This window comes from Nerophis lumbriciformis, linkage group LG01, assembly GCF_033978685.3.
Source record: "Nerophis lumbriciformis linkage group LG01, RoL_Nlum_v2.1, whole genome shotgun sequence".
NCBI lineage: Eukaryota > Metazoa > Chordata > Actinopteri > Syngnathiformes > Syngnathidae > Nerophis > Nerophis lumbriciformis.
In genome coordinates, this window is record NC_084548.2 from 47,306,959 (window position 1) to 47,323,517 (window position 16,559).

Genomic DNA, 16,559 nt, shown 5'->3' on the forward strand with positions numbered 1-16,559 from the left:
GTCCCAAAATGTCCTCCACAATCCGTGACGTCACGCGCCGACGTCATCATACCGAGACGTTTTCAGCAGGATATTTCGCGCAAAATTTAAGATTGCACTTTAGTAAGCTAACCCGGCCGTATTGGCATGTATTGCAATGTTAAGATTTCATCATTGATATATAAACTATCAGACTGCGTGGTCGGTAGTAGTGGGTTTCAGTAGGCCTTTAATGCTATAATTCTCTGCCAAAACCCTAGGGGGCGATGTTTTCCTGGGAGTGGGCAACCCCAACTCTTGTTAACTAACTATTTAGCCTCCTGTGTAGTGGTGGTAAACAATGGCAACCGTAGGAATATCCTGATTGTGGTTGGAAATAGAGTTACGGTAATCGATGTGGAACAATCAGTCACTTTTTTCCACATGATGCTCTGAAACAAACAAAAAGGGGGAAAAAAAGGGGGAAAGGCATTTGCTATAAAAATGTTGCTTTTACAATAGTGGAAAAAGAAAAGACTACATACAGTACATTAAAAAAATTATGTATTTTAAAAAGCTGACCTATATTAATGCAAAATTGTTATTATTTTTTTAGGTCCGCCAAAGGTTTTGGAGGGGGAGGAGTGTGACGCTGTAGCATAAGCCAGGCTGCCCTTGCGAAGACTTTCAAAGATGGCGGACGTCAAGTTGTTTTTCCAGTAGTTGAGCCTGAACCAAGAGCACCTTTGGTGTAACTGAATCGTGCCCTCCTTTTTGCTTCAAGACATGCTTAAGCAAAGTTACACAATCGACAGAATTCTTGCCATCAATTATTGTGCCCCATTCACATTTTGCTATTAGTAACCAACAAGTCTTTGTGGTAAATACATTTATTTGATGAGTGAATGTTTGCTCGAGATATCATAACCAAAAAAAAAAGTCTCTCAGCTCTTCCCTGCCTCTTCTTTGGGCTCAACTTTGGCCGATCCATTTTGTTCGGGCGTTTCTTCCTCCACCATAGCGGACTTCTTTGTCGTTCCTGCTGGGACGTAAGTGAGTAAAGAAAATTATGAAACAGAAGAAAACAATTTTCACAAGCCCTAATAAGTGTCTGAAAAAGTGGTTGATTATTGTACCTGTGAGGTAGTTTGTGTGCATTCGAGCAAAGAATAACAGGCCGATGAAAACTATAAAACCAATGCTGGCGATAATCACTCCACACAGAAGAAAGCTATAACTGCCCTCCGTCTGGATAATCTGTGGATATAAATGCAAAACTAAATCTCCACAGTTTTGTTTTGCCAAATGTGTGTTGAAAAACATCAAACTTACTGAGCCAACCACAACCTGCATTACCATCTCGCCCATCCCGGCACTTGTCACCAGAATTGTGGTGGCACATCCTGCACAAAGTCAGAGGTTGCCTCATACTTGTGATCTGTTTTTGGTGTAATTTATCTACTGCCGTAACGCACCCTGGTAACTGAGGATGTCTTCAGTGTAGGCGAGCATGCACGGGAAGATGCTGCTCAGGAAAAACCCGCACAAACCGGTACCAACAAAGAGAAAGGTGCTGCTGGTGTATAAGATAAGTAGCAGCAGCACAGTGACAATAGCGCCGACCTGTAAGACGGACAGGGACAATCAGACGGACAAATAGAGCATTTGACCTTCATGTTTTAGTGCCTCATCAATATGGCAGTACCAGGTTAAACATGAGCAGCCTCACAACTGGGAAGCGATACGTCAGAGGGATGGACAGCAGTCTGCCTGCAGTGATTGCTGCCCAAAAAATGCTGGGCAGGTAGCCTGCTGTCTTATGGGACAGAGATATCGGCGGCGCAACAGCATATGCATACACAAAACCAGCATATGCGCCCTGAAAAATAAAAACATATTTTGTCATTTTTAGGCATTTGGAAGGTCATTTAAGCCCTATTTGTGTGGCCTTAAATTATTATTTTTTTGTGGACTGAATTTGGTTTTTAATATGACTTTTTTACTATTATTATTAGATTCATGAAAGCCCCCCACCCCATCTTAAACCTAATGTTGTCAGCCCACATACACACACTCAGTATGTTTGCACGCACTAAAAACTATTTATTGATTTAATTTGGTTGAAACTAGCTTTTTACACAAATGTAAAGACCTTAAGGTTTTCATCTGCAGCTTGTAATATCTCCAATCTTAAAGTTTGAATAATTATACATCCTGGCATTATTTAATTAAATATAATTATAAATCTGTCAAGTTTTACTCTACTTCATAGTGTAAGGTAGAGATCAACTGATTCATAAATAATTAATTAAATCTTTATTATTAATATTATTATTATTGTTATTATTAGTAGTAATTCTACTGGGCATCTTTAAAAACAAGACACATCTGCTTTGAACTTTAATCAGGGTTCCTTGAATGCACCACATTTATGTGCTATGAGCCTGTGATGCAAAAGTGAAACTTAAACATAACTTTTTCCCATGCTGCCGCAAATAGATTTATCATACTTTTACCTTTCTTCTATCACCTCATCCTGGTTCCCAAATGTTGGCACTATATGTGAATGTATAAATGCGAGTTATAATGATGTAATGATGTCTGTGTTCCTTGCTGGGTTTGCCGCTACCAGGAGGAACAAAGCATTTTGCAGGTTACACATTCCTAATTCGATTCAGACAACCTTACAATTGAACTTTGACACCAAAATCAATTTCATTTGAACATTAATGATGTCATGTTTTATAAGTGACGGATTTAAATCAAAGAAAAAAATCTTCAAATCTTTCCGAAGCCAATGTCGTGATCAGGTGGTGCCCCTAGTGGTTGTGGCCATAAACAACCGCATAGAGTGTCTAGTGTCTAGTTCAGTGTTTTTCAACCTTTTTTTGAGCCAAGGCACATTTATTGTGTTGAAAAAATCCAGAGGCACACCATCAGCAGAAATCATTAAAAAACGAAACTCAGTTGATCATAATAATAATAATAACTGGGATTTATATAGCGCTTTTCTAAGTACCCAAAGTCGCTTAACATGTAGAACCCATCAATCGTTCACACCTGGTGGTGGTAAGCTACTTTCATAGCCACAGCTGCTCTGGGGTAGACTGACGGTTGACAGTAAAAAGTCGTTGTCACAATTGTTAGATATGACTTTAAACCATAACCAACCATGCATCAATAAAGCTCTTGTCTCAAAGTAGGTGTACTGTCACCACCTGTCACATCACGCCGTGACTTATTTTGAGTTTTTTGCTGTTTTCTTGTGTGTAGTGTTTTAGTTCTTGTCTTGTGCTCCAATTTTGGTGGCTTTTTCTCTTTTTTTGGTATTTTCCTGTAGCTGTTTCATGTCTTCCTTTGAGCGATATTTCCCGCATCTACTTTGTTTTAGCAATCAAGAATATTTCAGTTGTTTTTATCCTTTTTTGTGGGCACATTGTGATTGTCACGTCATGTTCGGACGTACATTGTGCACGCCGTCTTTGCTCCACAGTAAGTCTTTGCTGTCGTCCAGCATTCTGTTTTTGTTTATTTTGTAGCCAGTTCAGTTTTAGTTTCGTTCTGCATAGCCTTCCCTAAGCTTCAATGCCGTTTCTTAGGGGCACTCATGTTTTGTTTATTTTTGGTTAAAGCATTAGATACCTTTTTACCTGCACATTGCCTCCCGCTGTTCCCAACATCTACAAAGCAATTAGCTACCGGCTGCCACCTGCTGATATGGAAGAGTATTACACGGTTACTCTGCCGAGCTCTAGACATCACCGAAAATCAAGAACAACACATAATTTGCAGACTATAATTACTGGTTTGCAAAACATATTTTCAACCCAAATAAGTGAAATTAGATAATCTCCCACAGCACACCAGACTGTATCTCATGGCACAGTGGTTGGAAAAACACTGGTCTAGTTTATGGCATATACGTTATTAGCTGTGTGGCAGTTGCAGTGTCTCTATTGTTTATTATTTTGTGCACAGCTCACTCACCACAATGCCATCCGTCATGAAGAGCACCATACCACCAAGGATGTGGATCATGAAGAAGGATACTGGCAGCCCGCGCAGGTTATCATTCTGACAGCAGCTAAAGATATCCCCATGACCTGTGCCCGCAAATGACACATTGCAGCACACAAAACGGCAGTTATTGTTTTTTTTCCCCTCCCTCATGAAATTCAGTGGACATGCAAAGAAGGAAAGCATGCATTAGTCATGGGAATACGGTTTTATATTTACCTCCACCTTCATGGGCTGCCTGTTCCACTTCTGTGCCCTCAGCTCCCTGCTGGTTTTCCATGGCCAGTTCATCTTTGTCCAGGAGACGAGGAGTGCTCCTGGGGCAGCACGGGATCAGCTGCTCCCGATACATCAGGAAAAGGACAATGATAGGCACAGGCAGCTGCGGAGGAACAAATAAAAGTAATTTTCCTCTCAATAGGGAAATTGAACTAAATTGTTTTGGGGGCCACATTTCCAGAAAACTGAGGGGGGGGGGGGGGGGGGTTCTCTCTTTAGTATTAACCCTTTTTTGTATGTTCTGTAGAATATTTGATTTTGGTCTAGTCAGTTACAAGGGTGTGCTGCTGGGTTTAAGGATCTTCTGCAAAAAAGCTAGTCAAAGATAATCTCTATGACAGCCCCGGTGTTTTTAGGAATCCTCTGCATAAATGTGGGCTTTTCGCAATTTTTTTATTAATTTTTTTACTGAACTCGAGGGATACCAATTGAATAGCCCAAATGGTGCAAAAGAAAGGACCTACAATAGAACCTTGAGGAACAGTACGAGTATAATAATACTACTGTATAACTAAGTTGAACAAATGACTACTGACTGTGTCTGAAGTAAACAAGCTACAGCCACACCTTAGTTACATAAATCCCATAACAAAAAACCTTTGAAAGTGACAGAAATGGAGAGGACTTGAAGGGGTACCGTGAGGAACGCCTCAGTTATGTAAATCATTAGTTTAGACCTAAGTGTCCTATGTTTGCTAGCAAGTTTGAAATGTCATCGCAAGGATCTGCCAATATGTTTAAAGTGGTCCATGTTCCTCTGAGGTTCTTAACCTTTTTGACCTAGGAGACCCAACCTTTTTCACTAAAGAGGCGCCCCGAGCCCACTCAAATAGTAACACTGATAAAGTCATCCTTCACATGGTTTTAATCGCATTCAATTATTATTTCTAACCTATATACAGTTTAAAACCTTGAAACCAAATATCAGGCTTTGTTTAAAAAGATAAGTACTATTCAAATACACTGCATAAAAATGCACTCATAAATAACTGACGAAAAATGTATTTACATACAAATATGTTGTGCTAAAATAAATAAACTAAATTAATAATAAATATGTTGGGGACGGCGTGGCGCAGTGGGAGAGTGGCCGTGCGCTACCCGAGGGTCACTGGTTCCATCCCCACCTAGTACCAACCTCGTCATGTCTGTTGTGTCCTGAGCAAGACACTTCACCCTTGCTCCTGATGGGTGCTGGTTAGCGCCTTGCATGGCAGCTACCTCCATCAGTGTGTGAATGTGTGTGTGAATGGGTAAATGTGGAAGTAGTGTCAAAGCGCTTTGAGTACCTTGAAGGTAGAAAAGCGCTATACAAGTACAACCCATTTATCATTATTTATCATTTCTTGGCCTTCGTTTAGTGGCCTTGTGGTTAGAGTGTCCGCCCTGAGATCGGTAGGTCGTGAGTTCAAACCCCGGCCGAGTCATACCAAAGGCTATAAAAATGGGACCCACTACCTCCCTGCTTGGCACTCAGCATCAAGGGTTCGAATTGGGGGTTAAATCACCAAAATGATTCCCTCACCTCCCAGGGGGTGGAACAAGGGGATGGGTCAAATGCAGAGGATAATTTCACCACATCGAGTTTGTGTGTGACTATCCTTGGTACTTTACTTTAACTTTAACTTAATAAAATGTTAATTAAATTAAAGTGCAAATTAAAATACAGCTTCCCCACCTTAGTCATTGTTTTGTGTAAAAAAAACCCCACCATGACTTTAGCTTCAGTTTTCTTCTGTTTGTTTGAGATTGTCATTACTGCCACAAGTGGTGGAAAAGTGTTTTATAACTGAGGGCCCATACGGACCACAGCTGAGAAACATATATTTTTTGACAGTCCTCTAGGGGGAGCTCGCGGCCCAACAATGGATCCCCAGCCCAATGGTTAAGAAACACTGCTCTATACAACAATAGAGCTCTAGTGTTTTTAGGAATTTGCTGCAAAAATGTTTGTTTTGAATTGTATTAGGGGGGCCAATATGGTCTCATTCCGCCAGTTGAATTGCCCTGCACTAGAGACTTGAAATATAATATCAAGTCAGTGCCTTTATTTGGTGCATTTACATTTATAAGTGCCATGATCCAGAAGGCATAGTGCACAATGGACTCTTCTTCTCCTCCCCCATGGGGCAAGTGACTCTGATTGATGTTTTGCGCTGCAATGGGACTGTTTCTCAGCATGTTCCTGAAGTGATGCATCATCTCTGTCCCGTTCTCAGTGTGATTCCCACAGCCGTGCTCTGAGAGGAAAGGATCTGCAATCAGAGGGCTCACTAGGGCTCCGAAGCCAATGAAGAAATGAAGAGCCTGCACAAATGTCCAAGACAAAAACAAAGATGTGAATTATACTTTTAATTAAAAAGCAGTTATTTTGTCTGGTTATGGAAGATGCTCTTTCACCTGTAAGAAAACAGCTGAGTCCTTCTGATATATGGTGACCAGCTGGATGTTTGCAATGGTGTCAATAATTCCCATGGCCAAACCAGAGACAGCCATGGCGATGGCCAACACCAGGACATTATTGCACAGCGGGATGATAGCAAATATCACAGAGATGAAGAGAGCGGAGACAAATAAAGCCGACAGAGCAGAGAACAACCTAAAAAAGATGAGTGTTGATTATTCATAACCAACTAAACACACACGCTCTTACCGCCACACTTACGTCCTCTTAAAGATTCCGCCGACCGTGCTGCCGATCAACAAGCAGAACTGTTGGGAGAAGAACACCCAGGTAATCTGGCTCAGCGTGGAGTTGGTTTGACATTTCAAATCTAGAATAGTAGGTCCAAGAAAGGCAATGCACAGTCCAAAACTGAAAAAAACACTCCAGTAAGTCAAGGTGTGGTGAGCGTTCCTTTTAAACAGAGTTACTATCCGTTGATCCACAAACATCTTGGCCACACTTAACCAGCACTAAACCCTGTAAAAGCAGCTGGTTGGATTGTCGGGAGTTCCCTTGGTTTCTTTTAAAGCCTTCTGCTGCCTCTGCTTTTTGGATTGCTTAACTAAAAAAGGATGTCCTCTTGAGTTAATGGGTGAAGTGGAGATGCTTCTAACAATAATATGCTTATGTGAATTGGGTCAATGATTGGTGACAAAATAAAGCCTCTGTTGAAATGCTACCAGAAAGTGTGCATTTATGTTTTGTGTCACCAACAGGCCCAGTTATGGAAATGTTCCCATCTGACGCGTTCAGAAAGTTTTGTTCTTTTTGTGACTACACACACTTGCATCACAGTTTATTATTTTGTGAGCTGCATAGTGAGCATAGTTACAGAAACATTTTACAGGAGCAAGCCTTTATTTCATCTTGGACCTCATTGACCGATATAAAACTTAAGACATACTTTAAAGGAGTCAATGTACAGCTTGAATAGCAATATAGATTTACAAACCACTCAAAAGGACACATCATCATATTGTTTAAATTACAAGCACCACAATATAATCATGCCTGCAGTCAAGCAGGGTGGTGCTACTTCTCTCCTGCTTGCTTCTTTGTCTTGTCTTGTCTTAACTTTCTTGTTGCCTCTTTTTGCACTGCTCTCCAAATCTAAACATTGGAACTATTTAACTGGCCTCAAGGAAATTGACAAGATCTTGGGTTTGGGGTAACCTGCTTGTAATGACGGAGCAGTTGTTGCTGAAGAAGGAGTGCCGCATGCCTGGCGACCCTTTCAGTCGAGGACGTGAAGATATCACGTCCTCGATTGGAGTTAGCGTTGCTCTGGTTTGTCGACAAATTGGAAGTTGCTGGCAGTCTTCAAAGTACCCCAAAGCTACCACAAATGATTGGAGGGTACGGGAAGAACTGTGGACACTCTTGTGATTTGGATAACATCGGACTGTCTGCCCCGCAGGATGAATTTTGAGGATCAGTCATAGACAATTTAGAGTGAAAAGCTAATTTTATTTTCACTCGCATACAAAACATTCTAACTTGGATTGTTTCTCTGGCTTCGAGACTCTCCCGAAGGACAGTGCGGCGAGGACACAACAAACTCCCTTCTTGTCTCTCATGGACACACACCTGTTGCTGTTGACTTTGGACTAATGGCTGCACAACATCAAGGCCGCGGAACAGAGACACGCGGCAGGCTTACACACACACACGCATCCACAAAAATATACGCCACACACACATACCCCACCCCCTGTCCAACGTCCTTGCACGAATCCCTTAGGGGTGATGGACGGATGGGCAGCGCCTGAAGAGCTGCAGCCTGCGACCGTAGTCCCCACTCCCTCCCCTCTGTTGCAAGTCTTGAGATAGATGTGGTAATATGTATATATGCTTTACTATGGAGGTTTTTTTCCCACTCCAGACTGGGCCCCCTTAGGAGCCCAGTCTAGATTGTATATTTTTACTCATCCTCCCCCAGCGTTTACCTTTTACGCATATTTTACGAGGCGCCTTGTGGCGACCCATCAGCGTTCTTGTTCTGTAACCCTGTACACTGTTTGTTTGTCTAATCTTGAACGGGTTTGTGCTGAAAACAAAGTTTCGTTGTACTTGCGCAATGACAATAAAGACCTACCTACATACCTACTGTCATGGTCTGGAGCTGCATGAGTGCTGCCAACACTGGGGTGCTGTTGCTGCTGTCTCTATCCAACCCATCTCCTGCACAAACTTGTAGCAGACTCCCAAGACCTTGGTCGCCAACGCCTACCCTCGCGGAGCCCGTTCTCCCGCCACCCAGCAACTCTTGGTGGACCCAAATTCAACAAACTTGAAGCATGGAGAACCAATTGGCAGGAGACCCTCCCACCCCCTCAACTCTCAGTCAACCCAAATACAAGCCTAATACCGGGCCCTGACCTTCCTCGCAAGAACTGGTCAACACTAAACCGGATACGGACGGGTGTTGGCCGATTCAACGCCCATCAGCAGCCTGCCCTAGCCGATGAAAACAGACTGCCCACCCCATCATCCACGAGTGCCCCACCTTTTCCCCACCCAATGACCTGGACCTCGATAATCTGAACCCTGACACAGTGAGCTGGCTGCAGAGGCTGAGCTGTCTCATACGAAAGAAGAAGAAGACCGGGGTGCTGCGGTTCACTCAGAGAGACAAGAACATGCACTGGGCATTGTGAAGCAAACTTTGATCTCCTCCATTGGGGAACTGGGTCACATGTCAGTTTTCCGGCATGGTAAGGAGCCCAAAAAACACCTTCACAATGGCAAGTTCTTTGTTGAAGAAGCTGAAGTTGAAGATGATGGAGTGGCCAAATATGTCCCTACGCCTGAACCCAATTGATCACCTATGGGGCATCTTCAAGGTGTCTCACCTCCACCAATGATGTCTTCATGGAGGAGCGGAAGAAGATTCCCGTAACAAACTGTGCAGCTCTGGTGAATTCCATACCCAAAAGGAATAAGGCAGTGCAAGTTAACAATGGGGCTCACACTAAATATTGACCCTTACAGTATTATTATGAGATGTACTCATTATTTAGACCATTATGGTGTTTTAAGTTATTTTGAGAATATTTCAGTCGTAGTTCCCAACTTTAGGTGCATGTTCAGTGGTTATTGTGTTGAATATTATTTCCAACAATGTTGGATGTGGGACAAACATCATTGCTCCCTGTTTCACATTTGAAACCAATTAATAAATCTGTCATTTTTACATGCGCCTGAATATTGTTTTAGAACAATTGCTTTACATTATGGTTTTAGTTGGTCTGTCACGTTGATCAAATATTGTAATACTTAGGTTTTTACTTGTCAGCTTTTTTTTTACATTCCTACTACCTCAACTTATAAGCTTAATTGGTTCCGGAACTGAGCCCTTAACTCCAAAACTGCTGTATCTCAAATCCTATTTAAATTAATTGAAATCATTTCAATTGGTGTTCGCCCCTCACAATTTTAAGATGGAGCATGGTTTTTATAAAGAAAAACAAACTTTTTGATACGAAATTTTGTATAAAAACAATACAATATAGTTTACTACAAACACTTACAGTGGTTTTATGAAGTAAATGCTTTCACCTGCTTTGCCATCAAACACAACATCAGCAGCCATTTAGATATAATTTGTATGTCCTTGGCTGGTGTTAGACTAGTTCTGCTTCACTATGGTGCACACTAACAGTGATAACCGTCAAGTCGACCACACACTCGGTCATGTTTTTGACGATTTCTTTTTTAAATTGATTATTTCTTTCTTTAATTCTTCTTCTTCCTTCTTTTTCACTCCTCAGTTTCATTGTATTTGCTGTAGACAAGCTCAGTTTTTTCTGCCTACTATTAAAAAAATGATAGAATTATGTTGTAAAACATTTACCCACACAATTTATGTCTGTAACGCATATTAATGTGAACATTAGTCTAGTGATGCTTGATTATTTGTTGCGGACTGTGTTTTTAAGTGACCTATATTATAAATCTATGCGTCAGAGGTGCAAAGAAGCTCGGCATCTCCTGGCTTTGAAATGCAGTAGACTGTTAATTGTTGCTGTTCTTTGGCATTTAAAATAAAGTGTATTCAATGATGAATGGCAGTGAGTAAAATGCTGTGTTGCTTAACTTTGAGCACTGTGTGTGAGAAAAAGGAATTAATACCTAATCCCTTGAATGATTGCATGGGAGAAGTGCCGCATATTTTGACCATACATGGCTTTCCGGCAAAACTTAAACTTTTTAGCCTCTCAAAAACAAACAAAAAACCAACATGACTTTAATTCACAATTTTTAGTGAACGTGTTCCACATAATCCCATTTTACAAAACACATGTAGTAATTCACTATGGGTCATTTGCATCAATATGTCATTAAATGAGATAAAAAGAAGTACAAATGATTGTTTGTCTGAAAAGAAAAGTTTATGTTGATGGCATAAAAATGTTTTGAAAAGTGAATTTTCACACGTGATATTATTGCAGAGCAATACACGTCTTGGTTTGACGCATATAAAACGTATTGCATCTCTTTGAAGAACTACTGCTTTTTTGTGAATGCACCGCAAAGGGAGAGTCACTGAGCTGACCTTTGACCTCTGTACACAGGCTATATTGTGTCAGTTATTTTCATTTTGTATCTAGCAAGATTTGCAATGCATTCATTTATTTTTTACACTATCTGTGTCTGTCATAGTGCCAGAATCCAGATGCTTGTGAAATTCCTGGCACAAGATTTTCTTGCAATCACCGGACACATTTAGACAAACATTCACTCATGTACATGCCTCTTGAACATTTAAAATAGGTCTATCCGATGAATCTAATATGCGTGTTTATTGTGGGGGGAAAAATCCATGCAAGCAACGTAAGAGTGTAAAAACTCCACACAAAAAAAGCTGCTAACTACATTTCCATAGGGCTGCCAGCAGTTGTGTTTATACAAAAGATATTGATTAACATTCATCACCATCCCCACACTTCCTCTTCTGAAGATATAACAACACAGGATGACTTCTTTCAGGTAATTGTCAACTCATGTAACCTTAGAGGTGTGGGAGATTGATGTTAAAAATCAACAGTCACTCCAGGTTACTGAAGTAAGACATGGATTTATTATTTACTTGGATTAAGTTAGGGACAGTTTGTTACTTATATTTACCAACAGTGTAAAAAACAACTAAAAACAAAAGGTTAGTGTAGAATTTGTTCTATTTTAATCAATTTAATCTTTTAATAATTGTGCATTTGGATATGAAAACACATACAAATATATGCCATTTCATCCATCCATTTTCTACCGCTTGTCCCTGGGCAAAACATTTTTAGGAAATTACCTCAACGGCCTTATAGAAACTTCTAAATGTGAAACAAATCATCTTTCTTCTGCACAGGAAGCTTAAAACAGCAAGCAGACAAAACCTATGTTTTAGGTTTCAACACAAGATGGTAGTAGAGCACTGCAATACTTTACTCCTCAATTCATGATCAACACAATTGTACATGTATATATGGCTGTCTAAGGATTCAAATATTTAATATTTAATCGCGATTAACTGCATTGTTTATCGCTGACTCAAAATCAATCATGATTAATCGCAGATTGATGTAATTTTTCATCATTAATAAGTGTACTATAGTCTAGACAGATCATTCTCAAGTTTCCAATACCATGACGAGACAATTAATTTGCTTTAATGAAATATGTTTTAAAAATTATGTTTTTAGAAACAGCTCAACAAAAAAAAGGATATAAACACACTTTTAAAGAGGATAAGAAAAAAATACCTGCAATACATTGGTGTCTTGTCAGATTTTATATTTTGTAGGAATACATCATTTGTATTTCTGGTGTAGAAGCACTTGCATTTAGAGGAGAGGATCTACACCATGTTTAGATACCAGTTTCACGCATTAATAACACTAAATGTGGATTGTTACGATCATGGTTTGATTGTTTGGTAATGTAATCTGTAATATTTCTACCTGAATGAATGCTTCTGATATTCTGCACATTACATGTTGTAAAGTTTATGGTACTCATACCTCTGCATGACAATTTTTAACCTTCCCTATTTATTGATAAATTGTAATATACAAAATGTTTAACATTCTGTAAAAGATGGGTATCAACCGGAACATGTTGTAAAAATTTTTTTACTAAATATATGGAGATCCCATATATTCCAGCAGCAAGACATGTTGGTTTTGCATAATAGGTCAAAACAAAACAGAAGGTAATATGTCTCCTAATAGGTGCTTATACACACACACACACACACACACACACACACACACACACACACACACACACACACACACACACACACACACACACACACACACACACACACACACACACACCATAATAATACCTGTATGTTGAAGCACAGGACATCTGACTACTAGAGATGTATCGGAATCAAAATCTCACCGTATGATATTATCACGGTATTAAGGCCACGGTATGATATTATTGTGGTATATGTAAAAAAAAAAAAAGACTTAAAATGCCATAGTGTGTAAAATGAAGTGGCAGGAATGTTTAGGATAACTCACTTACTGTAATTGAACACAAACATAATGCTCAAATGTATTAATCATATCTATTACTACAAACATGTTTTTATGTGCAAAGAATAATGCAAAAACATTGACTGTTTCAAGTGAAAATTGAAAAAAAAAAAACCTAACAGTTGTGTGTCTTTAAAGTGACAATGTAAACATCCAGTGTAAAACTTTAATGTTCACTTTTGTGTAGTTCAACTTTTAGTTTCTGACAAGCAGTGTCCTCCACAGTGGACATGTTTCTATCAGTCTGGAATACATTTTTTCTCAGAAAAGTTCACTAACAATTTCACTTTTAAAAATGTAAATACAGCACAAACTGTTGTTTGGCTTTGCTGGCGTCAGATACATTTTCTGGGTGATGGTTTATGAGGTGGCGACTTGTCCAGGGTGTACCACGCCTTCTGCCCAAATGCAGCTGAGATAGGCTTCAGCAACCCCCGCAACCCCGAAAGGGACAAGCGGTAGAAAATGGATGGTTGGATGGACTTGTCCGAGTGCAGCTCGATTGGCTCGAGCCCCCCTGCGACATCTGGAGACACAAGTGGAGGAAACGGATGGATGGATTGAGGATTCATCAAGAAGTTTCTCAGTTTACTCGTATTTCCAGCGATAACAGTTTTTTTGGGTGGTATCCGTCCGTGAAATTGGCGCACTTTGCTTTGCAGAACACAGACTTTCTTACCTTCGCCAAAGAGGTTTGATTTTCTCCAGGGTTTGTTTGTCTGTTTGTTAGCTCACTAAGGTCTGGACAGGTTTTAATGAAATGTCCGAAAACAACAGTTGTTTTCATCTACTACGAACACACTTTACTTCCTGCTTAGGGCATTCCACGCTCCCACCCTGCCGGTCCCGCACTGCCCAAAGGATTCTGGGAGATGTAATTTATTTTCAAACGCAGAAATAAACTACACACCAAGTTCTTGTTTGTGTTATTGTGAATACCACGGTATCCACAACACCGTTACAGCCTTACTGACTACAGTAGCCGTAATACGCCGACAATTCATCAAGTGATGCGGCTTGGTTGGTTACCAAAGCGGTACTAAAACACTTTGACAGATTTTTGAGCCAATGTTTCTATATTCTCAATTAAATATCAACATTTTGGGTTTGCTTGCTATCTTGTACTTTCTGGTAGGTTAGATTTATTGAACAGGGGTAGTCAACCTGCAGTTCACACGTATCTCTTATGTGTGACTGCCATCTACTGGTCACACTTAGGTCTACTCAGTGGCCTAGTGGTTAGAGTGTGCGCCCTGAGATCGGTAGGTTGTGAGTTCAAACCCCGGCCGAGTCATACCAAAGACTATAAAAATGGGACCCATTACCTCCCTGCTTGGCACTCAGCATCAAGGGTTGGAATTGGGGGTTAAATCACCAAAAATGATTCCCGGGCGTGGCACCGCTGCTGCCCACTGCTCCCCTCACCTCCCAGGAGGTGAACAAGGGAATGGGTCAAATGCAGAGGACAACATTCACCACACCTAGTGTGTGTGTGACAATCATTGGTACTTTAACTTTAACTTATCACTACACCATGTACCAAATAAAATGGCTTCGAGGTCGGAAAGCACAACCAGGTTTAATCTGTACATTAGATACGCCAGAGTGTCGACACACACACACACACACACACACACACACACACACACACACACACACACACACACACACACACACACACACACACACACACACACACACACACACACACATTTATATATAAAATCATGCTTGCAAGCAGGGTCTCTGTGTTCCTACCTGCTTGGTTGCACTTCTCTCCCTATCTCTCCTCTGTTGGCAGGTTTGACAACTGCACCTCATTGGTCTAATTAGCTGGAGTGACTATCAGTTTGGAGTCCAGGACCTCAGACCCTGCTGTGCTCTGCCACTGCTCTGCTCTATCCTGCATGGCTGTTGGCTGGAGCCTCCTCCAGTCTTGTTTTGCACATTTATGTTAGCATTGTCTTTTTTTTTTAGCATACTTTCTTTTGGGTTATATGCTACACTCCTATTGTTATATTAGATATTATTTTTGCTCGTTTTACTTCAGTCTCTCCCTCTTTGTTGTTGCAGCCCAGCCATACATACATATAGCCTTACATACATACACATATACATATATATATATATATATATATATATATATATATATATATATATATATATATATATATATATATATATATTATATATACTGTATTTTCAAAGGATATAACTTCACCACTTGCTGATAAATTTTTTTGATGAAAGATTTTTACTTTAGCATCAATTGGATATACAGCAGATCGGATGTATTGAACACAGTGCATGAACGCCAGTCACTTCCCTGGCAACACTTGACAGTGTGTGATGATTTTTGCCTTAGCAAAATATTAATATCGATTATAAATATGAATATGTGCTTTGAATATGCACCTAAAAGGTTTTTCTTTTTTTAAAATCATGATCATTAATGATTGTTGGTTTACTAGTGTATAACTGCACAGCATCATACCAACAGCTGCTGAAATTTTAAAATAAATAAATGATCATTTAGGTAACCCATTGCATGATAATAATAATAATAATGAAAATTACTATTATGTTGGATCCACTATGGACTGGACTCTCACAATATTATGTCAGACTCACTCGGCATCCATTGCATTCGGTCTCCCCTAGAGGGGTGGGGTTACCCACATATGCGGTCCTCTCCAAGGTTTCTCATAGTCATTCACATCGTCGTCCCACTGGGATGAGTTTTTCCTTGCCCTTATGTGGGCTCTGTACCGAGGATGTCGTTGTGGCTTGTGCAGCCCTTTGAGACACTTGTGATTTAGGGCTATATAAATAAACATTGATTGATTGATTGACTGATAATGGATTAGATTTTATATCGCGCTTTTCTATTATAAGATACTCAAAGCGCTCACAGAGAAGTGGGAACCCATCATTCATTCACACCTGGTGGTGGTAAGCTACATTTGTAGCCACAGCTGCCCTGGGGTAGACTGACGGAAGCAAGGCTGCCAGTTTGCGCCTACGGCCCCTCCGACCACCACCTATCATTCATTCATCATTCATTCACCAGTGTGAGCGGCACCGGGGGCAAGGGTGAAGTGCCCTGCCCAAAAACAATTTGACTGAACGATTTGTATGTCAAGAGGCGGGGAGCGAAACTGCAACCCTCAGGTTTCTGGCACGGCCGCTCTACCCACTACGCCATACCGCCCGATGATGTGATGTTTAGACCATTGCAATTTACAACTAAGATAAAATGATCCATTTTTTACGCCGCTTGTGCTCATTAAGTGTCACAGATTAGCTATACCCTAAAACAG

The 16,559-nt window shown here is 40.4% G+C and overlaps 1 protein-coding gene across 2 annotated transcripts; it reads right to left on the reverse strand.

Annotated features, from left to right (window-relative positions):
• Positions 1 to 832: 832 nt before the first annotated feature.
• On the reverse strand, positions 833 to 7,228 carry mfsd4ab (major facilitator superfamily domain containing 4Ab). Of its 2 annotated transcripts, none has more exons than XM_061984708.1 (10): positions 6,920 to 7,228; positions 6,655 to 6,853; positions 6,319 to 6,561; positions 4,195 to 4,357; positions 3,946 to 4,061; positions 1,664 to 1,837; positions 1,434 to 1,581; positions 1,291 to 1,361; positions 1,095 to 1,215; positions 833 to 1,000 (listed from the first exon to the last, which is right to left on the reverse strand). In XM_061984708.1, exons 1-10 carry the CDS (start codon positions 7,147 to 7,149, stop codon positions 903 to 905), a joined length of 1,563 nt encoding a protein of 520 aa, XP_061840692.1. In that variant the 5' UTR covers positions 7,150 to 7,228; the 3' UTR covers positions 833 to 902. The 2 variants fall into 2 exon arrangements, with proteins under 2 accessions (XP_061840692.1, XP_061840699.1); XM_061984715.1 differs by having other exon boundaries at positions 833 to 997; positions 6,920 to 7,227.
• Between the last annotated feature and the right edge of the window lie 9,331 nt (positions 7,229 to 16,559).